Here is a 27,436-nt window from a genome sequence, read left to right on the forward strand (position 1 = left end):
TTTCATTTAAAATCGTAGAAAAGAAAGCTGACAGGACATATGATGTAGGAGAAAAAGAGTTATTGACTGTGAGATGCAGATCACAGAGGGAGAGAGATGAAAGAAAAATTAAATGGAGAATTTTCCCTGATAGATAGGGTAGTTGTCTACATTTTATATATGCATAAATAAATTGTGTGTGAAAAGAAGTGGTAGTCTGAATTGCATGTCCCTGTTAGAGCGATATGTTATCTTTTGTTTTAAAATATGGCTTATTCCTAAGGATATATTTCAAAGATTATTCAATCAAAGTTTAATTAATGTATGATGGCAACTGTAAATAGAGAAAAACAGGAGCAGAGAATTATAATTAAAGTATCTAAAAAAAAATGCAAAGCTTGAAATAAATAAATAATGATAACTTTAGAGGGGCTGGATGGGGAACAGAGTATGTGTGGTGTTTATTTAGCAGAGCACATCTGTTGTAAGGACTGATGTGAGCACAGAACAGGAGGGAACTCCAATATGTGGCAGTGAGACAGACAAGAAATTGTGGGCAACGGGAACCAAATTTAATTACAGTACAGGTAACTGAAATCACACTGATCAACAGCGTGACAGGAGAGCGGGGAGAAGCTCCGTAGAGGATGACACCTGCATGTCTTTCCACTCTGAAGGGTGAGTCCTACATTATTTCACATATTCGCATCCCAGTCTAAACTAAGAAGAGGGAGAAGTCAATGGGAAAGTAGAAGGGAAGTAGATGCCACAAGTGGCACCGACAAATGTTTATAGAGACAATGATATATATTTGCATCAAAACAATCCCCAAGATATATCCTTTCAGGGCAGCATGAAAGAAAACATCTGTTGCAGAGAGCGCAGAGGCTTTGCATTCAGAAGATGTTCAATCTTTTATGCGCAATTTGGTCTTTTATGCATATTATGAGACATTTATAGTGGTGCCTCACATAAACTGTGTCTCCCTTGTGGAATCTCACATTGGGGTAGGTTATTGGAAGCCAGTAGCCATTACAGTGGTAATTTGAGCTGGGACAGAGTAATGGCACCACATTACGAACCAATAATGGGATACTAATGTTTGTAGTACTCTCTTGCAGTGCATAATAATGAAGGGGAAGTATAAGTTTAAAATCAATCCTTAATTAGGTGGATGACTTTCTGATTCTGACAAACACTGAAACTTGCCCAGAACCTCAGTGCTGACTCACAGTGTTCGCAGTATTTTTGCCTTAGGATGCACAGGTTCCTACCAAGCAGCACTGCAGGGCCTCTTTGCTTTAGCTTTTATTGAATAAAGCCACCTGAGCCTCTGAGTAGCTTTTGCAATCCCTTAGATTTGCATAGTTTTATTCCTGTAGCTCCAGTGATCTTATGCCATTTGGCAGCACCCACTGCTGTGGTGAACACATGTCACGATTTCAGCAGAGTGAGAAAGGCAATGAAAAGGGAAAATGTTGGCATTTGGGGAGCAGTAGGCTTACTTTCGATCAGTGCGAGGAAACAGACACTTAGCTGATGAAAATGATTTCAGTAAATATCCTGTAATGTTTCAGGTGGCAAAGGGTTGTGAACCTTCCCAGCATGGGTCATGGCTGGCTACAGGACACCCTGCGTGGGGAGGGCAGTGTTTAAATCAATCTGTTGTGTTAGATCCATTGTGAATGGCACCCACAGGGAATGCTGTGGATGCAGTTCTTTTCATCTCCTGGAAGGCCTGAATATCATGCGTTAGTCATATGTGGGGGAGGAATTGGTAAAATAAACAAACATATGGAATGCTTAAGTCTGCCACGGTACTTACACACCGGCCCAAATTCTCTTCTGTTGCACGGTGGCATCAGTCAGAGTTTATAGTCATGTAAATGGAGAGTGAAGTTGGGCTCCTCAAAGGTCAACTGCAGAACCTCTTTTTTTATTTCTATGTTTGTGGTTCTGTTTTAATAAACTTTTTTTTATTTAGGAACTTTTTTTTTCAAGAACAATGTGTGAGACTTCTGCGTGTGCCCTCAGGTTCAGCTGCACCAGCTTCATAGTCCATTAAGCTAAATGTTCCTGCCATTTTTGCTAATTCTATAGGTGTAGCGTAAGGGTTAGGGAACTCTGCTAAATATCTAGGAAACGTATTAAAATCTGAAAAGCACAGATACTGTATATAGAGCATGTTCATCAGTCCCTGATTCAGATATCTGCGACAGCTGACAGGCTGCTTGCGGGGCACTCACAGCACACAGGAGACAAGAGCTAAGCGAGGTAGGAAACAGAGCAGCAGAAAGAAACTGCACATTCGGCATCTCCTGCTTTAAATGCTTATGTCGGGAACGCCTTCATTCAAAATAATATTTGAAGTTCCCCTGCTGAAGCCTTTGGGTCTTCCTAGAAATGACTGGAAACAGATTTAAAATAGTAACTTTCATGGGCCAGGAATTATTATATAAATGATTTGTATATTCCTATAGAGATGCATTCTCTTCCTCTCAGAATATACATTTGTTATCAATCCCTCCTCAGCTTGTTATTTACTGTCTGCTCACAGGTCAGGTCAACCAATTCAATTTTTTACTGTCCGATCATGATTTTAGGTCATTTAATTTAGGGCAATTAAATAAGGTGCTAGAAATTTCAGCACATTCCAGGTCAATTCATTAAGTTTTATAATTCTTCTGAAGTTTAAATTTAACACTTTTCTGCTGAATTACAACTCTAATTAATTATCTTCTATGCTGTGCATCAAAAGGACTCTTCTTCTCCTATCTTAACCTGCTAATAAATGACAGTGTTTATGAAAAGGAATATGCCAGATTCTCATTTTCACTAGGGCTCTTCACAAGAAATGATGGTAAAGGAGGTCTAATAGGTGTGTAAGATGCTTTGTCTCCAGTTTTGAAGGCCTCTCTCTACTGATATAATGGACAGTTATTTTGACAGTGTCTAAATAAGCAAAGATCTAAGATTTTGTGAGTAGAGAGGCAAATAGGCAATGAATGACAAATGCTAGTTCTAGGATTTAGAACCCGTTATGTGTATACACCCCATTTTTTTGTTTGATACAGTGTTCATATATGAGAATAGGGAGAGATCTTTTCTCAGTATCCCTAGGGACATGCCTGACTCTCTTCCTGTTGATAAGACTTCTTAAGGTTAGTATTTTTTTCTTCTATGAGCTCCATTGTTTTTAAAAGCCAGTCTTAGCAGTTACATAAATTGAAGATGGGGGAAAGAAAATGGGGTTATTTTTTTTGTTTCTCTGACAAACAGGTATTTCCAGAAGCATGCTGACATTTCATCATTCTCTGGACTCTACTATTCTGGAAGAAGGGCTATATTTTGTGGGTGATTGCTTCCAATACACGGAGTTACAGCTTCATTCCTGTCCTGTATTAGTTTAAGCACATAACCTTTTTGTCCTGAATGAAATTATTATGAGCTGTTTCCAATGCAAGGAAGGGGAAATGAGCAGTGAGCAGAACTGTCCAAGGCAGGTATTCGCACAGCTTCTATTCCTTGACTTGAAAAATACAGAAAAATTACAGGAAAGTGATTACTTTTAATCAACCACAATTGTGATACGACAGAAGCATTGTTGCCGTTCCTGAATTTTTGTGACGATTCTTTTTTTTTTTTTTTACTACTTTAGTATTCCATTCTTATTTTTCTTCCTAAGAATATATCTAGTTGAACAGCTCCTGTATCCGTACACATTGTCAGGTGCTACCGCCCCAGCCAGGGAGCAGGGCAGCCGGGGCAGCCTCAGCCCCGGGCAGTGTGCAGCTCCCTGGGGATGGGGATGGACAGAGGCTGGGACGTCAGCCCGTGGAGGGGGGTTCATAGAGAGGCAGATTGGCAGCTCCGCTTACAATCCAGGCATCCCAGACATTTGCTAAACTGGAACTCATCTGTTGCCCAGACCTCCAGGTATCTGCCCATCCATCATCACCTAACTACCCAAATGCCTGCAACCTGAGTACACACCAAATGGTTACACCCCAGGGCTTGTACCCGGGAACAGTCTCAAGCTCATCCAGCAGAACATCTGGACAGCTGCATCTGCCACCTCCCGGAACCCCTTTGCTGCTCCAGATTTCCCTGAAAATCCTAATTTTTTTTTAATGAGGTGAGGGACACACCTGTGATGCTGTCGGGGATGGCTCAGTTAGTGATGCTGTAGCTGAGCAGTCATTCCCCATCACAGATCCGTGTCCGATATGCAGCACTGCTGCGATGCAATTGATCGAAAGGCAGCTGGTGAAGAAAGCACCGTGAGCGGATGGGGAAGGAGGGGGAAGGGAAGGTCTGTGCTGGGAGACCATTATCAATTCAGTGAAAGGGTGGATTAATCAGAGAGAAAGTTTTCGGGGCCGGGCAAGTTTGGCAAAACATGAAAATGCCTCTCTTCATTTCCCCACTACTGAATTTAGTTTCCTTCTGAAGGCATGTTTCTACCCTGTGGCTTGCGAAGGAGAGGGAAGAAATTGTACTTTGTTTCCCATTCCGCCTTCATCATCCACCTGCTGAGCAGTTGCTGCTGATTATCGTGGCCTTGACTCCAGTCTCAAGCCCTGTCTCATGACCCAAACAGCACAAAGGTGCTGCTGCTTCCCCCCCAGCAAATCCATTGATGATTCCCACCCCAGCCTAGGAAAATCAGGCTCGCTGAGCACACCACACCTGCTCCTGCTCCCTCCAGGACCCTCCGTGCCCACTTCCCCACCTGGGTGTCATGGTGGAGCAGGGGGGGCGCAGGCCCGGCTGGTGCAGGGGGCTGTAAGCCCTCTCCTCTGCAGCTCTTCGCCCGGCAAGTTCAGGAGAAGCTGAGATCGGATCATCGCCATCACCACCTGGGCTCTGCTCGGCGAGGGGCCAACGCATCTGTCTATACGGACTTTGTTTAAGAGTCCTTGTGCGGGGCAGCACTTCAGCAGCTCGCTGCATCTTGGGCGAGTGTCATGTGTTTTGTACAAGCGGCTGTCTGATCTTCTGCTGCCCTCTCTGCACTTCCCACTAGCTCTGTCTTATTTTTATTCAAGGAGAGACAAGGTTGGCTGCTGGCCCAGATTTGCAGCTGGTGTCTCTAGAAGAAAGCTTACAGAGGGGAAAAAACCACAAACCAATAAACAAAACAACCCAAATTCCATGCTGAATCCGCAGACTATGCAGTTGGCATCATTCAGCCATACAAGACATTGGAGACTGAGAAGGAGGATGAGGCTATAACTACTTTCTCCTGTGGTAGGGACAGTAGCAGTAGTCATTCTCTCTCCTCTAGCAGTGTCCAATAAACTGAGAATCCCAGGTGGGAGCAATGCTTTTAGTTACATGTCTCTGCTGTGCAGTCCAGGAGTTAGAGCCTGAAAAATAGGAATTTGCTGATGATGGCTTAAAGAGAATACACTATGCCACTGCCGGAAAATATCCCCACTGCCAGAAATAAATAGGTCTCTCTCAAAAAAATTTCAAAAAAAGCAGCTTGTTTTCCCACCTGGATTGTATACAAAACAGCAGAGCACAGAAGGCAGAGAAAGGGTGATTCTGCAAGGAGGAGAATACACCTTCTCTACCATTCAGCATTGCACTTGGGTAATATAAGTGGGCTTGAAAATGTTAAGCGTTGCAACAGTTCAAGGCAGTGATGGGCCATCAAATTGTTTCAGACAAGTGACTTCTACAGAGGCTGAGCAGCCCCTTTTCAGAGTTGCCTTTGAGGAACTTTGGGTGGAATGTCCTATGTAGTCAGTGAGCAGAAAAGTGTCCTCCAGCCACCTACCCCAGTACTTCTGCCTGGTGGATGGAGAATTCAGCTGTGTGGCATTAAGCTGGAGAGACCCTTACTTGAGTCTCTGGAAAGGCCTGGGTCTCCATTCTTACAAGTAAGCATGCAAAACTCTTAAATGTTCTTTTTTTGTTAATTGTTTAACCAGACTTTCTGAGGAACATGATGCTTTTCCAGCTATCACTCTTCCATGAGGTAAGATCTCATGGCTACCAGCTACATTAGAGTATTGCTCTGCACTGCTAGGACTTAAAGAGATGGGAAGCTTAAGGACTCAATTTTAAGCATTAATCCTGCAATTGGATACCCATGGGCAAGAAACCCATTCATACTAACAGACCTTTGCCCAAACATAAGGTCTTGCTTAAACACTAAGCTGCAGGACTGGAGCATATAAAAAAACATCCTTATCCATTCAGGAGCTTTCCTGCTTAGTGACACATGACAAAACTTCTCAGGGATCACGCACCAACCAGAATGTTCCATACGGGAATTGACTGTACGTAAGTGCTTTTTTCCTCTGTTTGCATTCGCATGATATGATTTCTAAGTTAGTTGATCACACAGTTGATGAGCAAACAATAGAGCAAAGTAATTTAAGAAGTCTTAAAAATGTGGAAGTGTCAAAGAGGAAGATAGGTAATTAGGAAGATTTGGTGCAGAAAAGCATGGTCTGGACATGACTTGATTTAACTCACAAGGAGTTTCATTGATTTGAAAACAAGAGTATGAAGAGATTGTGATCTTACCTCATACTGTAATAAAGGTTAAACAGAACCATTCTAAGAAATACTAATAGAAATTACAGAGAACAACCAATCTCTTTGCTTTTATGTTGCATTCATTTCAATGGTCCCAGTTCTTGTTTTTTCATTTTCAGTTGTCTTGGGGCAGGATACAAGTCTTTATGCTTAACTGGAAAGCACTAACCATTCATCTCATGCAAAATAAATAAAAAATGAATTATGATAGGCATTCTGGGATATTAAGTAAATCATCACACGCCTACTGCATCAATAATCATTCTTACTGAATGTCCTTGGGTGACTGAGACACCAGCAGGGAAGACAAAAACGAAATAACACATCTTCAGAACCGGGAGGAAGCATCAACCAGATAATCGCATAAGCACGTGTACAGCTTAAAAGCTGGGTATCTTACCAGCTGAAAACAATCCCTTAATAGTTACAGTAGAAATAAGATATGATAATTCTGGACATAAGTCCTGCATAATATTGCATTTTTGCTGAGATCTTCTGAAGTCAAGATCATGATGGGATGTGGCACACATCCAAAACCACAATTCCTAGGACTACTGTATTGCACTTGCACCATTGTTAAGGCATGATCTATGAAATTACATCTGTGTTTTCTAAGGTTGGATATTGATGGTGTTTGGGAGGTGAGGCCCGTGATGGCTGCTACAAAGTCAAGCACGGTCTTAGCTCCTGAGCACCAGCTAGGAACTTTTCAGTAAGCTGGGAGCCCCAGACCACAGGATGTCCATCAGCAGACATTCAAGATAATCATGTGGGCAAGATTAATTTAAAGCACATAAAGATCTCACTGTTCCCCAGGTACTAGGAGACTGGAGAAAACCACTCGAATCACTATCAAAGCCATGGAGAATCTTTTTGTCCTGTTCTTGCCTTTTTTTTCCCCTCCATTCCCCTTCATGGCAGCTTCACTCTGTGTGAAGACAGAGACTTACAGGAGGGACACAGAAGCCTTCTGTAGATTTTCAGAAACACTGATGTACAGCTAATTTATTGGAAGCTTGTATGCGTAAGAGTCCTTCTCATTTCTGTACCCCACAGAGCAGCACCATTGCTCGCCTCCTGCTGAGTTGCCTGTCACAGGCTGGCTCAGGCAATTGCTGTTTACCACAGTGTGAGAACGAGACAGACTCACAAGGAGTATTAAAACATAGCTCTTGTCAGACAAACTTGATTATTCCTTTCAGTAAGCACTACAGAATTAGGGGATGAAGGGAATGGGATAGTCTAATGATTCCTGATTTCAATTTCAAGAAACCTCACTTGTAAAATTAATTCAAATTGACTTGGCGTGGAAGTGGGAAGCTGCAGTTAAAAATGATTGACAAGTCCTATTGAGATGAGGGGAAGGGCATAGAGATCACTGCAGAGATAACATGAGTTTTTCAGAGACAGGGAAAAAAAAAGTTACGTGCCCAAGTCTCAGTAAATGCCACAGGGAATTGGGGCTCTCTCTTTGAAAATCTCTCTCATATGTTTTATTTGCCATCTTCTCTAATTATCTAAGATAAAGTAAGTGGGATGTTCATGAAATTCAGTTAAAAAAGAAAGAAAGGAAAGACTCATAAGTAATTAGAAACATAGAGAAAGGTAAAATGTGACTGAACCCTTGAAGAAAGTGGTCTGGTTAGAAATAACTGAAAGTCTATGCTGTGTATTTCCAGAGGGCTCAAGTAACCAGGAGAAAGAAATGTTAAAAAAAAGGAGGAAAAAAAAAAAAGTCAAGAAAAGTGACATAACTTTGCAATATAAGGAGGCAGTAAAAAAGAGCATGCAATAATGAATTCTATGTATGGAAACATCCCATCACAGTACAGGAAGGGAATAACCTTTTTTTCTACCTCTGTCCTTCCATTACTGACCAAAACTAGAATATGTGCATTTGCGGGTATCTTTTCCAAAAGAGTATTGAACAGTTGGAAGAAGTTCAAGGAGAGTAAGAAGACATGTTTGAAAAGACAGACCTGCACTTGCCAGGGAAGTTCCAGGTAATTATTCACATAAATTTAGTGACTGTAGTCACAAAAATAGAAGCCAAGCCTACTTTCTCTTCAGGGACCAAGAGGGCACTGCTTAATTTTTCCACGAGGACATTCGGGTCTAGCATCATAAAACCTGTTGAAAAAGCAACTGCTTTTTCTCAAAGACTAGGCTTAGTTCTGCGAGATGGTGAAACCAAGCTTTCCCTTGGGGAAGGGTACGCGAGGGCTCCCTGTCCCTCCCTGTCCAGAGATGGAAGCACCACATGTCATGTCCTGGAGGGGCTGGGGCTTCTAACCCTTTGGGATGCCTCCAAATCCACAGTGGCACAGAGGACTCCTTTAACCCTATCTTCTCTAAACTCGTTTCTCGACTGTATGGCAGGTGTTCAATCACTCAGCAGTCATCTCATCTGCTGATGTCAGAAGCTTACTAATGTAATTTAAATCAAGGGTAGGTATAAATCAGAACAATTGAGGGCCAAAGTGTCAGTGACTGTTTTGTGCTGCATTGAATCTAATGCTACCGTCCACAGAAAAATGACACCACATGGAACATAAAATTCACCTAAATAGGAAGAGAAACAGAATAAAAGCTTTTTAGGGTCATTGATTGATGGTGTCCACACTTCATCCTAGGCCAAACTAGCAATCCAGTAGGGATGAGAAGTATTCCATCAGGTGTTGCCTGCTGTCAAAATTTACATTTAAGATGTACAGTATACATTTATGAAGAAAACAATCTTTCAGAAATCTATCATGAGGAATCTAAGCTTTGGGCACATTATGAATTGACCAATATTAAATTAATGAATTGCATGGATGTTAAGCAGATAGTAGATAAAGTGATAATATTTCAGCATTAAGTATTGCTTCAGAATCTGGAAAGATTATTTATTGCCTATTTGTGATCTCCCCTCCTTTTATGTTAATTTAATTTACTTCTTCTTTCTGGTAATCATCTGTTCTTGAGTGACTTCTTGCTAAAAATTACACTGCATTGTAATTGAAACACTTAGCATGCTTAATACTAGAACTTCAACTACTATGTGTATGAAAGATTATATGATCCAGGATCTCAGAACTAATCCCATCAAGCTATTTCTGTGTTCCCTTTTCCTGTATATAAAGGAACATAAAGTAACATTGGGAAGAAATAGAGGAATTTTAAAAGGCAATACAACAGAAAGACACAGAAATTTCCACTACCTCCATCTGCTCTATTATTGTTTTTCACAATCCCTTTTCCTTTCTTATTATCTGAGGAGAAGAGATGGCCCAGCAAGAAGAGGAGGAACCCTTAGGGGAGGAGAAAATTCCCAAATATTTATTCTTTTATATTCTTCATTAACTGCACTCACTCCATTTGTGCTGCTCCCCAATGTGTCTTACACAATCTAATGCCTGCAGCTGAGGATTGCCAGGGTGCCAGGCTCCAAACAGATGGGACCACAGTCAGTGCTGAGTTTCTCTTCTGGGCACCATTTGTACTCTGTTTTCTCAGCACCCCATTTCACACTGTCACGAGCCTGGTTTCAAAGACGGAACAGTGTGTTACAGCAGCACAGATCTGCATCTTCTGCTGGGCATCTACATGTAAGGACACCAGGATTTGGTCCCACAGGACAGCTGCTTTCTGTGTAAACAGTGGTGATCCAGCAGAATAAAACAACGGTCCCAGTTCAGATACAGTGATGCAGGGTGTACCTCTGTGAAGGCAGGTATCCACTACAGCAGCCTGCCATAAATAGTATCTCTCCATGAACGGACATGCTGTGTGAGTAGTAGCTCTTACAGCTCTTACCTGCACCAGCCTCGTGCAACCCAGCATTACCACATCTGAACTGGGATTACAGATTTAGCTGCAATACCATGCACAGCAGGCGTGGATGGCAACCTGGATGCTGACAGCATCAGCAGCTCATTTATCAGTGAATAATGTCTTTATGGCTCGCTTCGTTGGATGACTGGACTCCGCCAAAGGTAGCTGGTGCCTGACAGTCTGAAAGAGAGCATGAGCTGTAGGGCGACGTGATTTTGCCTTCCAGCTTGTGCTTTATGGCGTCCTCTTGCCAGCAGTGCTAAAGGTTATTCAAACCAGTAACATTCCCAGTGTGCCCAGCTTCCCCCATCATTTTCCAGTGTGAACACTACAGTAGTCCCTTCTGAATTTGGACATGTGTCTTCAAGCAAGGCACAGATAAACTCTTAAATAAAAGTGATTGTATGAATGTCCATAGTAACAATGGAAAAGAGAGGGGTAGAGCGGAAAACATGAAACAGGTTGAAAATTACTTCTAGATAACAGATCCTGGAAAAGAAGAAACTACTTGATGGCCTACAATATGTAAGCTGAAGTAATGTGTGAATCCTATTTTTGAGGTGAGCCATACCAGTGGTGTCATCCTGCAAAAAGCTAGAGGTTTCTCAAGAATTTCTGAGCATCCCAAAAAGCTTGGTTCAGGACATGAGTCACTCATAGAGGGAACCCAACATTGCCCTCTCATTACTAAGTATACTAAATTGGGTTTTCCACCTCCAGGAGGAAGTATATTTTTGAATATCATTACTTGAACAAAGACAGCATTAGCAAGTCAAATGATTTTGCATAGCACTTTTTTTTTAAAAGAAGGCCACAAAATGATGCTTTTTATACAATTTAGCATTTGAAAAATTTATTCAAAGTGAATCAAAGCGAATTCTAAAATTCTATTTCAAAATTAATTTCAATTATTCTAAGACTTGTAACTTTTGTTAGCGGAAGAAGGGCTCAGAAATATTCCTTCAGCAATAGACTAATTAGTCCACCATATAATTCTGATCTTTGTTCGCATATTTTAAAGGTGTAAACATCATTGTATGGCAAAACTGTATCTCTAGTCCCCATCTGTTCAGTTAGAACAATAAAGTATATAAAAACTGGCAAACATAACATCCATTACGAGGTCTTAAAATTAACTTTTATAGTGAATAAACATGAGCAATGATAACTCTTGTGAAATAACAGCTTAACTGGGAGACTACTTGTGAAGGAAGATTTGTTTTATTTTTATCGGCACCAAATCTTTAAAAATAATCTAGAATATAGCTTTCTATATTGCTGAACACATTAAAAATTAAGAATTAAACTTGGCTGAAAAACATAAAGGGATATGTATTCCATGTTGAATTCCCAATGTGACCATGATTTAAGGGATTGTGTGGATTTAGAAAAACATTCTGAAAAAGAAATAATTCATTTTTTTTTAATGGGAATTACTTTCCTTCCAGAAATATGCTTCATTTACATGTTATATTTCTTCTTTGTATTTTATCTTTTCAAATTTTTTTAAAATATATTTTATGAAAACAATTATCAATTACAATTTATAACAGCAACTGCTGACTAAAAGCTACTTGGTCTTTAATGACACTAAACTAAATATGTCATAATTATAACTGTAAAACATAACCCTATAAAACTTGAAATTAATATAAAAATCGTAATTGAAATATTGAAGAAAAATAAAAACTTTATTTATTATTTACATTCCTTTTAAAATTTAAGATTAAGAAATGTCAGTCTTTTGATCCTTCTTTCCCTTCCAGAAAAACATTATGTTTTAAAACCATAACCTTCATATGGAGTAGAATTTTAACATACTGACCACCTCCACTGAAGTCCAATAAAAGGCACAGATTTCCACAGTAGACTATTCCTGTGTGTAACAGGAAAAAAAGAGAAAAAGACGACTGAAATGGAAAAAGACAAAGCAGCTATCGTAGAAAAGTAAGAAAAACGGAAGACAAAGGGAAGCAATCAAACCCCCCATGTACTTCTAACACACAATTCTCTTGTAACACCTGGGAATTTCCTACCAGCCTTAGCCATCTAACCGCCCACAAGCTCCTCTCTCCCACCAAACATCTCAGCTTGCTTTCTCCCTAATTACAGGCTGGAATCTGAAAACTGTAGATTAATAACCATATAGATAGGGTTGGAGCTGTAACTGGCTGATGGGAATTAGAGAATATGACCGAAGGATTCACAGGAGCTGTTGTTTTCTCCTACTCTCTCTCCAACTATAACACATCCCAATTTTTCACTCTGAAAGAAGGAGGACAGTGTACACTGTGCAATTCCAAACCCCAAACCCTTCATCTCAAGATGCCGGTGTGGTTGCTAAGTAACAGCAATGTAGTTTATCTGCCACATCACTCACATGCCTTGTGAACACATGGAAAGTGGTTAAGGTTATCAAAAACCTTACGCTGCTCATGTGTTAAGATATGTATTAAGACAATATTCTGTTCTCCTCAAGAATGAATTAAAAATGTTCTGAGAAATTTTAGGTAGCATGTTAAAAAAAAAATTAAAAAGCTCATAAAAATGTCTATATACGGACAAATTAAAATGAATGGACAGGTGAAACAATCACCTAAACATACCTCAGGCAGGTACTGCCTGTAGTACTGAGAATAACTAGAAAGGCAAAACAAACCTCCAAACTCAATGGCAAGGTTTAATGGGAAGGTTCAGGATGCTGTCTGAACCTAAAACATATCATCTCAGATGGAAACTTAGCCTAAACAAAGGTAACAGAAAACAGCATAAGGTGTGAGAAGTGCAATGAAGACAGATTCAAAAGGCTAGAAGAAATCTCCATGTGAGATTTTTAAAAGCTCTCAATAACAGTCTAACTTTAGACTAAATAAAACCAGAATTGTATCCACCGGAGGTTAGTAAGTCATGGTTAAATAGCTGGAAATTTCATCAGGTAAAGACTAGGAAGCCAAAGATTAAAAAAAAGAGAGAAAGCAAATGCTAAACATGTCTAAGAAGCAAGAATCTTTCAAAAGAAGGAATGGGTCTTTTGGACCCTAGAGAAAGAAGCAAGCAAGGAACATAAGGGCAGAGCTGAGAAGCCAAATGATTTCACACTGGACTGCATAGTTCAGACCAGACTTATTCCAGGTATGCTCTTTCGAGTTATAAAGATGTGAAAAGATGAAATGTCAGACCCAGCTGACTAACTGAATAGGAGAGTAGCTAGGTCCAAATAGGTTTAAAAAAAAAAAAAAGTGAATGAAATTGCTGAGCTACTACTATCAAAAGTATGCAGTCTTAAAGTAGCCTGTTAGGGGACTGAAAAGTAATACAGGCATTAGCAATAACCCTGGAAAATTACAACACAAGTCCTCTTTACTTTAGCTAAACCAGTTAAAATTACCATCAGATGTAAAACATCTCTTCTGACACAGTCGTACAGTTCCTGCTACAGAATACATGTGGGGATGAACCCTTCTGAAGGTGTATATGTATGTTTGTGTGTGTGCATGCAGTAATAATTTCAAGTCTGTAAGAACTCAGCAGCTCTTTTGCAAACTCCAGCAGTCCTTACCCATTCCAGCTATGGCTGTCTGAACCACAGTTGTTGTCTTGGTGGTGTTGTAATGAGAAAGGTATTGATTTTCCTGTATCTGGGCTGAGAAAATAAGTTTGTCATATAGAGTTGACTATTCATAGAAAACTTTTCATTTGTAAATGTAGCGCACTCTTCTGTGGCATTTTAAATCTTCTACTTCTAAGCTGATTTTTGTGAACTTGTCAGATTGGAACTGCTTTCTGCTCTGTTAGTAAAACCACTCAGTTTTTTAGTTCATTCCCCGCTGCTTCTTAGCGTAACTCTCTTCCTCTTGGAAAGTCTGTATGGTGGTTCCAATTAAATGCCACTACCCTAAATACTTTTCACTCCATCTTGAAACCTGTTTTTTGTTTGGGGTTTTGGTTTTTTTGTCAGCAGAGTAGTTATGAAAACATTCAACAAAAAGTAACAATTTGCTTGATTCTATTTTTTTAAAAAAGAGGAGATAACAATAGCCAAGAAAATCTACCAGACGGTTCTTTTAATAAATACATTAAAGTCTCTTTTATTTTTCTCCAATTTTAGCGACTAACATAACAGAAACTTTCAGACCACCAAACCAGTTTTCACAATCTGCCATAAGTTTGCATTTCACAGAAATAATCCTGACAAGCACTAATAGAGGAACGTTGTTGGTGCAATAATAAAACAGTATAAGGCATATTTACACCATCCTTACATACAGAACACTGTACACACAAAAAAATCACAGATCCAGAACAAAGTAAATTCAATCCCTTAAACGTTTTACGTTTATAGGCTTGGTATCAAACAAATAATTCTCCAAGCAACAGACAACCTCTTGTTCTTGTGTGATTTATTTGTAACATTGTGCTCATGCAAAATAGGTATTTGCTTTATTGCATTAACATTGAAAGAACATTGGGAATTAGTTCTGAAACCAGTTCAATCGAATTTTAAACCCTGTTTCTCTTCATCCATAGCAAGTCTGAGTCATTTTTATTGGTGACATAAAACGAGGCATTAACTGATGATCGAGATTTTTATTCGGTAAGTTCCAAAACGATAATGAAGCTCAACTGACTACGGTTCGAAAACCGTCTTTCTTGACCATGCACTTTTTTCTTTGCTATTATGAGGTGGTTTAGATGAGATGCCTTTTGTATTTTTTAAATGTCTATCTTTTTATATATATTTTTAAAGAAACCATGTACTACCCAACATCCACTGTTCACAGAAAGAAATAAGCAGCAGGAACAGCTCTGGTGGCAGAGTTGGCCAGGAGGAGGACATCAGTAAGTTAGTGGCAACTTAATAAACATCAAATGCCCCAGAGATACGTCATGAAAGTGTTGGTTACTATAACCCATATTTCTGCAAGAGTTCAGACTGCCAGGGACGTTTGCGCTCTGGAAAATAATCTGGAATGTGGATTTTTTTAAAATCTTGGATACATTTTCTCATTTCTTCCTCAACACTCAGCTTCTCACATACCTTCTTTTTGGAAAGATTTGTTTCTCTGGACTTGCTAATGAGAGTTTGAAAGAGTTCACTGTTCCTGCGTTTGTCTGGTGGTGGCATCCACTGCACTGGGGCCTTCTTAGACGGACGATCCAAAGTCAGAGTATTTGGCTGGTGGGCTGTGGATGGCTGAGTGCTGGTGGCATTTTCTTGAGGAGTGCTCGCTTCCGAGTGGCTGTCACAGCTCGAGGTGGACAACTCGTTACAGGAAGTCCCGCTTTCACTGCCCTTGTCCAAGACTTTGTCGTGCTTCCTTTCTTCGTGGTCTTGTTTGGGGGAAACGGTTCGCTGGGGGGGCCCTAGTACAAGTCAGGAGAGAAAAAGTATTAAGCAAGCACTGGTTTACAGAGAAAACTGATCAGACAGCATTTAGAAAAACGTGACTCAGGGTCTCGGGTGGCATAAATTGGTGGCAGCTCCTTGTAGTCAAAAGAGCTATACCAGACTGGTACACAAGTTGAAGGTCTGGTCCTCAAAATTCTCACTCCTAAAAATGTTTACAGCAAGAATAACTACACTGCCTGGCTAAGAATCCAGGTAAGGAAACGTGCAAAATGCTCACAGATTATCTGTACCGGAAATCCCTGCAGGCAGGTTTAAATGAGCTAGCTTGCTATTACACCCCAAGAAGTTTATTATGAGAAATTAGATTTTGTAGCGTTAGGAAAATACTACCATACAATTTGCAAACTCTTTGCCTAAATAAAAATATTCCAAGGGCTTCGATTTTTTTTTTGGAAGCTCTTAACTCACCTTTTCAGAAGAGGCTACTGATACTATGCTTTGCAGAGGTCAACTCTGCAGAAGCCCTGGACAAAAAAAGGAGTATTAATCCTAGAACAACAGAGAGCTCACTCACTACAGACAGAGTCTTTAGGCTTTTTTTCCTTTTTTTTTATCCTGTGGTGATTTCGCTGAACTTCTTAGTGTCAGTTATTGTCCCAGACTTGCCTCCGTGCCAGCTCAGAATTCAGCTGTACACCTCTTACAGCACAATCTGGCAGGGAAAAGGAGGTTATGAAGTTATCGGGAAAGAGGCACTCTGCAATGGCAGGGAGAGCGGCCTGATGGCCTATCAGCAGGCACTGCTCAGCACTTCACACGCCTAAAAATCAGATCTAGGCTGTTATTCTCTCCAGATATCACTTTTGCTTTGAAGTCTTAAGCAGAATATGAATGCGAAAATTAAGTGGTAGCCACTAAATCTGTGCAAGCATTTTAATTTCTGAAGCCTTATTTCAAAACTCCAGCTGTGAAGTGAAATGATGCTATGCTGACATCATATAAACATCATGATCTTAATTTAGACACTATCTAAAGCTCACAGAAATATCTACAGAGTTCAAGAGGCATTGGATCAGACCAAAGAGAAAAATTTCAAAGATGTTGAAACATCTAAATGAAAATGTAGACTGGGGCTTCAGTGGCAGTTGTGTGTCTGCTACAAACCCTGAAAGTGTCCAAATAGTTTAGGTATCTAAATATCTTACAAAAACTAGATTATCCTTACAGTTTACCCAAACACCACCAGCACCAGTTAACTGCCTTTGTCAGTACCAAAACTCAGGGTATGACAGCTCAACCTTGAGTTACTGGGACAGAGCTGCAAGAAGATTTTTGAGTCACCTAGCATTCTGTTTTTCAGTATTACAAATTAGAAATATAATTACAATTACAAAGAATGCAGGAGCAATATGAACACTCTAGTGTCTTTCTGACTGCAGTTCTATGATTCAAAGGAATCTAAGAAGATTGCAGTATTTTATATGAGACACAGGGGAAAACAAAACAAAGCAAAACACAGAAGCAAATAAATAGTAATCTAACAACAACAGCATTCAACAACCTGCTTTTCTTTTGTTTTAGCCAGCATCCCAGGATGCTATGTCACATTTCTGTAGTCTGTCTAGAGAAACCCATGAATAACCAAGATCCAAAGAGGAGAGACAACAATCCATCAGGGCTTGTACTTACATTATTCAGAGTGAAAAACACAAATGATTTTCTACTTCATTATATTCAACCGAAATATTTAGCACATGGCTGCAGTGATTTTCCTCCTCTTTCTCTTCCAGAAATAAGTTCACCTTCTTAAATAGATTTACATGCCTTCCTTCTATTGTTGTATCTGGCATTTCATTTCATACCTCAAACCATTATATGAATATGCTAAATCGAGAGTCAGCTGGCGTTATGGAATTACTCTGATTTTGCAGCATGTGATTATAAAACTGAGTAGTTAATCAGATAGTGATTTCAGTATTGTTACTCTGATTTTCAATAACATGATTAACATCAATATCTAATCTAGTTTAAAATCTTAGCTCCTTCAAATCTAACAACACAGTCTATGACTAAGAAACTACAGTTTTCTGTTAGCAACACCCTGTAGTCTTCAACTCTGTCTTTCCTGCCCATTTTTTTTTTTTTTTGGCTGTAACTTCATAAATCAAGATATTATTTCTAGCTGGTCTATTTTTATACTTACTTCCTTATTGGTACTCCTTGCTTCTCAAGGGCTCAAACTGGCAACATACTAAGGATCTATTACATAAAAGCACTGAAATACACCTTCAAGAATATAACAAATTCCATTTCCTGCTACAAGATTATTCAGGAGCCTGACAATAGGCAGGTATTTAAATGCTTTTTTGGATCACAGCCCTGAGGTTCAGTTCCTTACAGCACTGAGCCCTGTATGCTTCACTGAATTGCCTAAATTCACAATGACTTCAAACACAGGTTTCTCCCACACCTCTCCTTTTAAAAATTAACAAATCCTCCCTCACAAAGAATTCTTTATATGCTCCTGCACTTCTTTCTCAGTAGTGTGTTATTAACAGAAGCAACAGTTCTGCTAGAGGGGAGGTTTTTCTCACAATATTTTCCACCTGCTGGAACCCAAAAAGAATTTATAAATACATATGAAAGAATCCTCAAAAGTGATTTGTTTAATTTTCAACATTAGGGATTATCAGATAAATTTAGCTACATCTCTAATTCGGAAAACATCTCCTTATTGCCCTGTATGCTGGCACACTCATTTGTGGCTGGGATTGTGTGATGGGATGCTGTTTCCACATTCTCAGCCCTACCAGAATAACACCAAAGACCTTAAAATAGCTCAGTCTGCCTCAAACTACTTACTTTCCAGGAGTGCAGAATAGATCTTAAAAACTCAGAGAAAGTGTATTTGCTCCACCATGCACATAGAATCATTTAGGTTGGGAAAGACCTTTAAGATCATCAAGTCTAACCGTTAACCTAACACTGCCAAGTCACACGTAACACTAAAAAACTCAACCTGTCCCTCCTGCTCCTGCCCTTTGTAGGATCTCCCACCTGCTGCTGGTTCCCCAACTTAGAGAAGCTGGAAGTGAGTCACTGCATCTTGGTCCTCTCCAACTCATTCTTCTCTACCCAGCTATGTCCAGTTGCCCTGTCTACTGCCCAGTTCTCTGAACACCTCCCAGGTAACAGTTCTCCTCCAGGCAGTTCAAGTAGACACTAAACTTCCCACTTCTTTTTCCTGTACTGCTCTTAAATGGCTCTGCCTCTCTTAGAAAATGAGCTTGCCCTTTACCTGGGCTTACTCACCACCTCTGTTACAGTGGCTACTAGACTCCCAAGTCTAGTACACTTGAGAGAGTACCTCAAACACATTTCTCTAATCAGGAAGGCACATTACATTTACTTTGACTGTATTTATTCCTCATCTATGTTGCTCTGCACACATTTTAGCCAACATTTCCTGGCAGAACTAACTGATAGAAGAATCGCTTTCAAGCAATTGCTACAAAATATTCATGGAAAATGAACTAGAAACTTATAAACCTAATTCTCTGCAGTGAAAATCTGCTTCTAGCAGTTATAAAATCAAAACAGAAACCAGAAGAAGTCCTCTCTCAATTTCCTGTCAAACAGTAACTGAGGAACAGAGCTCCAGTCAGGAACAGAACATGACAAATACAACAGCAAACCATCCACTGGCCAATAACTATTTGTTGAAAATTGTAACCACATACTTCTGGAAGTCAAATAAACCTTAGATAGGTCTAAATTGCTTGTGGATATGCATAAAGTGCAGTCAGAATAGCTATTTGATGATTCATTTAGCTCTGTCTCCTGCAACAGAGAAAAATACCACACTGGAAACTTTAAAAGCATAAAATAATTATATTCTGCTTATCTGTATTTCAGTTTTTGTGTACACTTATTTTCTTAAATACTAATACAACAGGCTTAAAATAGAGGAAATCATATTCAAATCCAGTTCACCTGACTGCTCCATAAACTGGCTTCACCAGGGGTAGAGTCCTGCCTGACCAACCTAGTGGCATTCTAGGATGGTCTACTACCTCTGTAGACAAGGGAGAAGCTACGGGTGTCATCTATCTGGATTTCTGTAAGGGATTTGACACAGTCCCCCACAACATCCTTCTCTCTCAATTGGAGAGAGATGGATTTGATAGATGGACTGTTCTGTGGATGAGGAATTGGTTGGATAGTCACATCCAGAGGGTAATGGTCAAGAGCACAATGTCCAGATGGAGATTGGTGACAAGTGGTGTCCCTCAGGAGTCAGTACTGGGAACAGTACTGTTCAATATCTTCATCAATGACATGGACAGTGGGATTGAGTGTACCCTCAGAAAGTTTGCAGATGACACCAAGCTGAGTGGTGCAGTTGACGTGTCTGAGGGATGGGATGCCATCCAGAGGGGCCTGGACAAGCTCAAGAAGTGGGCCCACGTGAACCTCATGCACAAGGCCAAGTGCAAGATCCTGCACATGGGTTGGGGCAACCCCTGGTATCAGTACAGGCTGGGGGATGAAGGGATTGAGAGCAGCCCTGCAGAGAAGGACTTGGGTGTACTGGCAGATGAAAAACTGGGCATGAGCTGGCAATGTGTGCTCTCAGCCCAGAAAGTCAACTGTATCATCGGCTGCATCAAGAGAAGTGTGGCCAGCAGTTTGAGGGAGGTGATTCTGCCCCTCTGCTCTGCTCTGGTGAGACCCCACCTGGAGTACTGCATCCAGCTCTGGGGTCCTCACTACAGGAAAGACAAGGACCTATTAGAGTGGGTCCAGAGGAGGGCCACAAAAATGATCACACCTCTCCTATGAGGACAGGCTGAGAGAGTTGGGGTTGTTCAGCCTGGAGAAGAGAAGGCTCCAGGGAGATGTTATTGCAGCCTTTCAGCACTTAAAGAGGGCTTATAAGAAAGATGGGGACGGACTTTTTAGTAGGGTCTGCTGTGATAGGACAAGGGGTAATGGTTTTAAACTAAAAGAGGGTAGATTTAGACTAGATATAAGGAAGACATTTTTTACAATGAGGGTGGTGAAACACTGGAACAGGCTGCCCAGAGAGGTGGTAGATGCCCCATCCCTGGAAACATTCAAGGTCAGGTTGGCTGGGGCTCTGAGCAACCTGATCTAGTTGAAGATGTCCCTGCTCATTGCAGGGGGGTTTGGACTAGATGACCTTCAAAGGTCCCTTCCAACCCAAACTACTCAATGATTCTATGATTCTCCTCTCTCTCTTTGTAGGTCAAATGCCCAGTTCATTGTATGTGCAGTGGTAGATGCATGCATTAACTTCTTCCTCACGCAGCTACTTTATTCCTACAGTGTCTCAAAGATCATTTGTTTGTTTGTAAATCAGTTTATTTTTACTGTGGAATGTAAAAGAAGTTGTGAACATATGCATAGATTGCTGTGGTTAGCTATTTTAATAAGTACTGTATTGACATGAAGAACGGAAAACCTTAGCTCTGCAGTACAACAGTTATAGCTGGATGTAAGACATGTAGACGAGTTGATACTGATATAAAAATGGTCATTTGGAAACAATACATAACCAACACTTTAAATGTGTTCAGTATGAGTACCTCAATCAAGAAGAATGGAATCTGTTAAAGAGATGCTATCTTTTACTGTTCCAGAAAATTTACATGAAAAAAATGAAATTATCTGAGTTTTATCAATCCCCTTGCCAGTGCTACAAAATTAAGCCTGTTTGTTGATTTAAATAAAAAACTAATCCAATTTTAAAAAAAACCTAAACCAACAAACCCAAAGTCTTGAGTTTTTCTATGATGTAATTCTAATGAAAATAAAGTTCTGGGGGATATTTTATCTTCATAATTTTCTGTTTCTTCAATAGTACTTTTTTTAAAAAAAACCCCAGTTCTACTAGATATAGTATATTGAATTAATCAAATAATCCAATTAAGGGTTCCTTTGAACTAGTATAGCTATAAATGGAACTAACTCCTGCATAAGCAAAATATTTTTAACCAATACTTTATATTTATTGAGAATGTATCTTAAAAACATTGCAGCAAAAATTGTTAATAAAATTAGGATGTAAAAAAACCTGATGCAGTAAAAAAATTCTACGTTTTTAACTGATTTCATAAAAAATGAAAACAGGAGGGCAACAAGTTTTTAAACTGACTAATTATATTGGGTGGCTCAGAAAGACAATAGCAAAGAGAACAAAAGTTATTTTTATTTGTATCTGTAGAAGAAATTATATCTAATCCAACAATACTATTCGCAGTTGATTCATTATTTTTGCACACTTGAGAACATTGGCAGTATGTGATTTGCACATGATTTTGCATGAAATGCAATTTTTTTTCACATTGTTTTGCATAGGGAAAAGTCCTTATTTTTATAGGCTACACAGGACCTTCAGTCTGGTACACAGCTATGTTAAACCCCTGAATGAACTTTCCCTCTGCCTACTATCTCAAAATTACATTATATTCAGAGTGAATATAAGATTAATCTTATTGTGTTTTATGATTTAATTTTAAGAAACTAAGTAAAATTAACTGCAATTAATATACAATCATAGAAAAAATACTCATCAAATCTCACATTATGATGGACTTACCATCTTGCATATCTAGGGTTTTTTATTACCTTTCACCAACATTCAAAGTATTACACTAAACTGAATGCTTAGAGAGAAATCACCTGTGAAATCTGATGACAGGTTATGGCTACTGTGGGAACATTTTCATTACCAGACTTTTGAGTACTTAATATCACACTTCAATGGTAAATGATTATCTTTTATGTCTAATTTCACTTTGATTTTATTTTTAAAAAAGATTATTTTTAAGAGCTATAAAAGGATAGCTCTAAACCCCTGACATTTTCTGTGGCATATTAATGATATTTCCAGTTTTAGAAGAAAATCCTGTTCTGAGAGCCCAGCTCAACACAGCAATTCACTCCCTGAGACCAGCAAGGGATTCAGCTTGCCTCTTACCGCTAGAGCTGTAGGTTAAAACTAGCTTTATGGCAGGCAAATTTACAAGGGACTTCCTGACCACTGCACTCTGTTCTCTTTAATGCACTACAAAATCAAGCTAAATCGAATGCTTGGATTTAGCAGTGGGACTTTATGTGCTTTTTTTTTTAACTCCATACAGTTTGTCAAGGAAAATTTTCTACTTATTTTAGGTATTGCAATTTACATCTAACTTAGTCCTGTTTGGGGGTGGGAGGAGGGAAGGCCATGCCCCACTTAATTTCTATTTTAAGGCTAATATGCAGGCCTATACAGGAATTAAGTGGCACACAGTCCTTAGCTGTTCCTCTGCCTTTGGATGAATTTTATCCATCATGAACATCCCAAGCAAACAATACTAATAACTACATATATATATAGTGAGACATATCTAAGTGCTCTTGACAAGCTCTGCTCTTGACAGCTTGCACTTATGGGAAAAATTGAAGAGTTCAGTGTAGAGATTTCAGTGGAACGAAACTTTGTGTGGGAGTTGTTATGCTGTGTGGTTTCAAACTGCTTCAAGTAAAAAAAAAAATATATATTCAGTTTCCAATTTGGGTCTCATCTGGTAAAAATTTCAAACCACTTTTGGATTAAAGACCTGATCCAAAGAATGCTTAGTATATAACAGTGAAGTATTTTTCAGAAAGGAGGATTGAAATTCAGCATAACCTATTTTCTTCCTCCTTTCAGATGGGTGACGAATTGCTATGGATAGCCAAATGCTCACACTTTCATGTTCTTTGACCCAGCTGAGGCTTGGCTTTAGTCAATGCAAAGTAGAATAGCTTCAGTAAAATGAAGAGAATGTTCCTTTCGCCTTTGATTACTTCAGGGTACCATACTCATTTGGAAGAAGTGAGTTAACTTCCCTCAGGCACAAGAGAGAATTAGTTTCTGGGAGGCTTTGATTTATTAATGTGCTAAGCCCTGAACTCTTGGGTAAAAGGCCAGCACTGTTGACATATCAACTTCAGTACTTTGAGCAGAACCTGAATTTTATGTGATTTAAGAAAGCCAAGCAAGTTGGCTTGCAGATGAGACTGCCACAGAGAGGTCTTGCAAATCTCAGCAGGGCTTTCCTGACATGAAGAATAGCACTTAGGTTACTCACATTTTATCAAAACAGTTTTGTAAATATGCCCTATGTTCTGGCAAAGCTTCAAATTCGTATCTACAGGGCATGTAAATTGCTTTGGCTTCACTAACAAGCTGATTCTGAGCTGTGAGTCTGGGTCCAAAACTGCATTAATTTAAAAAAAGTTTTAGACTTAAATGTTGACCCCATTCAAGTCAAAGACAACACACTCTGTGACCTTAAGTTACAAAAAATTAATTCAAAAATAAAGCCTGTTCATTCTAGTGTGAATCCAAAAAAAAGATCTTAGAAGGAAAGCAATTTAATGGTGAAAGCAGAAAGGGTGAAAAAATACTGTCTCTTCTTACAGAAAAAAAAAAAGGGGGGGAGTTAGAAAGATTTCTATAACTTTTCAGTACTTTACTCAGAAAGCATATTTTTATTGGCATCCCTGGAAAATTCATCTTCGGGTAAAACCAAGCAAAATTATTGCAGATAATACTTTAGCCCCCAAATATTTGAGCAAGAACATGTGAAAACACTATGTTCTAAAGAAAACCTCACTGTAGATTTAATTATCATCTTTGCTAGAATATGGAACTTATAATAATAGGATGTTCAATGAGTCATTGTAGACAAACTAAAGAAACGAAGAGAAATTTAAAAAAAAAATCATGGTGATTATGAGAGATGAAGGCAAAATACTCCTTGATTATTCTGAAACATTTTACTACATTCAGAATTTAATAGGAAATGCAAATTTTCCCATAATACTTCCTGTCCTCTACTGCCAAGCCCATAAGGCATCTCATATGCTTTGATTCCAACACAAAATTTCAATGTAGGATGTGTACACTGAAGTCTTCTTGGTAATGTTTAGGAGCATTAAGATTTTTAGGAGTGTTTATTTGCTGTTTCATGGATATTTCAATAGGAAGAATATGTCTGTGATTGCACTCTTGATGAAGCCTTTTATTTAAATCTCCTTACCTGCCATGGAAAGATAAAAAGACACTGTGTAGAGATTGCGGCTGTATTGGGCATAGCTCCCACAGGGGAAATTACCCTTTAATAGTGTTAAGCTCGATGGTGTGTGAATGGTTATGTGGTACTTGAAGTGAATGAACCAATTCATCTTTCAGATTAGGACCACATGCCTGTAAGTGATAAGTGCTTTGTCTCAAAAGAAAAAAAGAGAACACAACAACATAAAAATATTTTTCTGTCACATTTACTACCACCTGATATTAAACTAACTTCTAGAAAGGGTACAGTAGAATAAGTTAAATAAATCAATGAAGAAAATTTCTTTGCTTATTTCCAATCAAGCTGTATTCTAAATATTAACATTATTCACAACAACAACAAAAAAGACTAATTAATATACAGGGAGGGAACTATTTTTCTTACTTGGAATGACAGAAGATAAACAATAAATAGTCCTGAGTCAAACTTGAATTCATTAGATATTTCACCCTAATCTTGTTTTGAACAAATAACAAAACCACATTCCTTTCATTTGTTACTTTTCCAACTGGGTTTCATGGTAGGCAAAACAGTACTTAAATATGAGAGAGCCAGTGAAATTCTGACATAGACAATGTGTTGCATTCCAGTAAAACCAATGAAGAGTCCACAGCATTTTATTAAATATATTAATCTGAAAATTCTGAAGTCATTCTGAGAAGTGTCTTTTCTTGGCAGATAAACTAAAGATAACAGGAAAGATCAGTAATTTTCATATCCAACTACAAACAGAGTCAAATATTGAAGATGATATTTTTATTTTGTGGAGTTAGAGATGGCTACTGCATTAATGCACTGCTGGAGATACAAGAAGAAGATGAAATGTTTGGAATAGATAAGATACAAGCTGAATCAACATCAAAAGACTGAAAGTCAGGAAACTACCAATATTGTCAATATCTACCCACTGTGTATGATGCATGACAGATTTTATCCATTTCAGGACTATATCACTAGGTCAATACTTTGCAGCCAAAGATGTCAACCCTCCTGATTACCCTTGAAGAGACCATTGTTTAGCAAAAAGATTGCAAGGTCTTCTGCAAAATCCCAGAAGTAAAATTTCAAAATTCTATCCCAGCTGAAAGAATATATTGTAAAGTTATCTGACAAGTTCCTAGCAGACAACACAAACTTCCAGATTCAACCAGATGCTTCACATTTTGTAAGTAAGTTATTTGGAGAAATGGGACTCACTGAAGCAGTACAGAATTTTCTTCCTGAAGCAATATCTGGACACATCATCACATTTTTTCAGTGGTGGTCATATGCTATATTAATTTCCACTAACAGCAGAGCAATAGCAATAAAATACAAATATTATACTAGTAGCAGTAAGACTGAGCTTGATCTTCAGATTGGAGGGTTTTGGTTATTTTAGAGTGAAAGCAATTTGACACAAATGTATTTTACATGTTGAATGGTTGATTTGTTCTCTCTCCACCCATAGAGATACTTTTCCCTTGCCCAAAATCTGAGAATGTAAGTACTTAAAATAATTTTGATGCTTGAAAGAAATCTCAGAAATGAATGCATTAGTATACATGACAAAAGAGAACAACTTTTATAAAAAGCATGCCTCTTCCATAAATTCATTTGCTACACTGAATAGTCGCGATTGCTTGTATTTCAGTAACATCTCGGCAGCATGTGGTAAAGGTGCTTGTCATTCATTTCCAAACTGTAAACTAGGTTCATGCTTAGCTCTGTGTGCTAATACCATTTGCCTTTTTTTGACTGGTCTTTTTTCAGTGGCTATCAGTTAAGAGCTAAAATCTTTTGTTCTGTCCATGAAAAATGCTTATAAGTTGCTTATTAGATGCAATATTTTCCCTTAGAGAAATAGTTAACTGATATTAAACTCCACCAAATTATCTTCATATTATAAATTTGGTGTCTGAAAATTAATAAGACTTATCTAGAGTGATATTCTCAATTTACCACAAAAAGGAGTCAGGGGAATGATCAAAAGCAGGACATTTGATCATGTTGCTTTTATAAACTCCCTCAAGACCTCAGTGCTTCTTTCACCTCACTGGCGCTGGCAGAAAGTTTACTTTGTTAATGCGGATCACTGGAATAGAATTCCTTGACACAGACCCTAGTCTTCCAGCTGCTACTCTAGCCCTTGTAGGTAAAAGTGAAGGTACTTTCTTATTCTTTCACCACCAGGATACTGGACAGTACTAGAGAATCTTGGTGTCAAAGATGTAAATGTCTTTAAATTGTTCTTTCTTAACCATTTTCTTGAAATCACCTCTAACACAGGCTTAAGTTACAAGAGGGAAAAAAAATAAATTAAAAGCCAACAACACATTTGCAAAAGCTCTATAAGGGCAGAACTGACAAAAAAAGAAGATAATCACTCCATCTTTGCATTGCAGAAACACATCCCAGATGCATCTCCCTCCCAGGATTCATAGGACAAACTATAAATGACTGCTTAACCTGTGGGTTTAGAGGCTCAGTTCTATTTCCTATTCAGTGTCCTCAGACCACATTCAGAGAAAAGAGCTGTTGGGCTGGGGAAGGATACTGTTTATCCCTGATATAGCCCCCTGATCCTTGGGGGTCCCTCTGAGGTTGCTAGATATTATCATTCCCCTTT

The 27,436-nt window shown here is 38.9% G+C and overlaps 1 protein-coding gene across 2 annotated transcripts in view; it reads right to left on the reverse strand.

Moving 5' to 3' along the window:
- Positions 1-14,394: 14,394 nt before the first annotated feature.
- The window catches only part of KCTD8 (potassium channel tetramerization domain containing 8), a 102,959-nt gene continuing 89,917 nt past the window's right edge, over positions 14,395-27,436 (reverse strand). The window contains exon 2 of one of the 2 annotated variants that reach the window (XM_010574481.1): positions 14,395-15,711. In XM_010574481.1, coding sequence (XP_010572783.1) covers positions 15,251-15,711 — 461 coding nt within the window. In that variant the 3' untranslated portion in view covers positions 14,395-15,250. The remainder of the gene's footprint in view (positions 15,712-27,436) is intronic. The other variant, XM_010574482.1, reaches the window with a different exon arrangement.

Source organism: Haliaeetus leucocephalus, unplaced genomic scaffold, assembly GCF_000737465.1.
Source record: "Haliaeetus leucocephalus isolate CR32 unplaced genomic scaffold, Haliaeetus_leucocephalus-4.0 Scaffold439, whole genome shotgun sequence".
Classification (NCBI taxonomy): Eukaryota; Metazoa; Chordata; class Aves; order Accipitriformes; family Accipitridae; genus Haliaeetus; species Haliaeetus leucocephalus.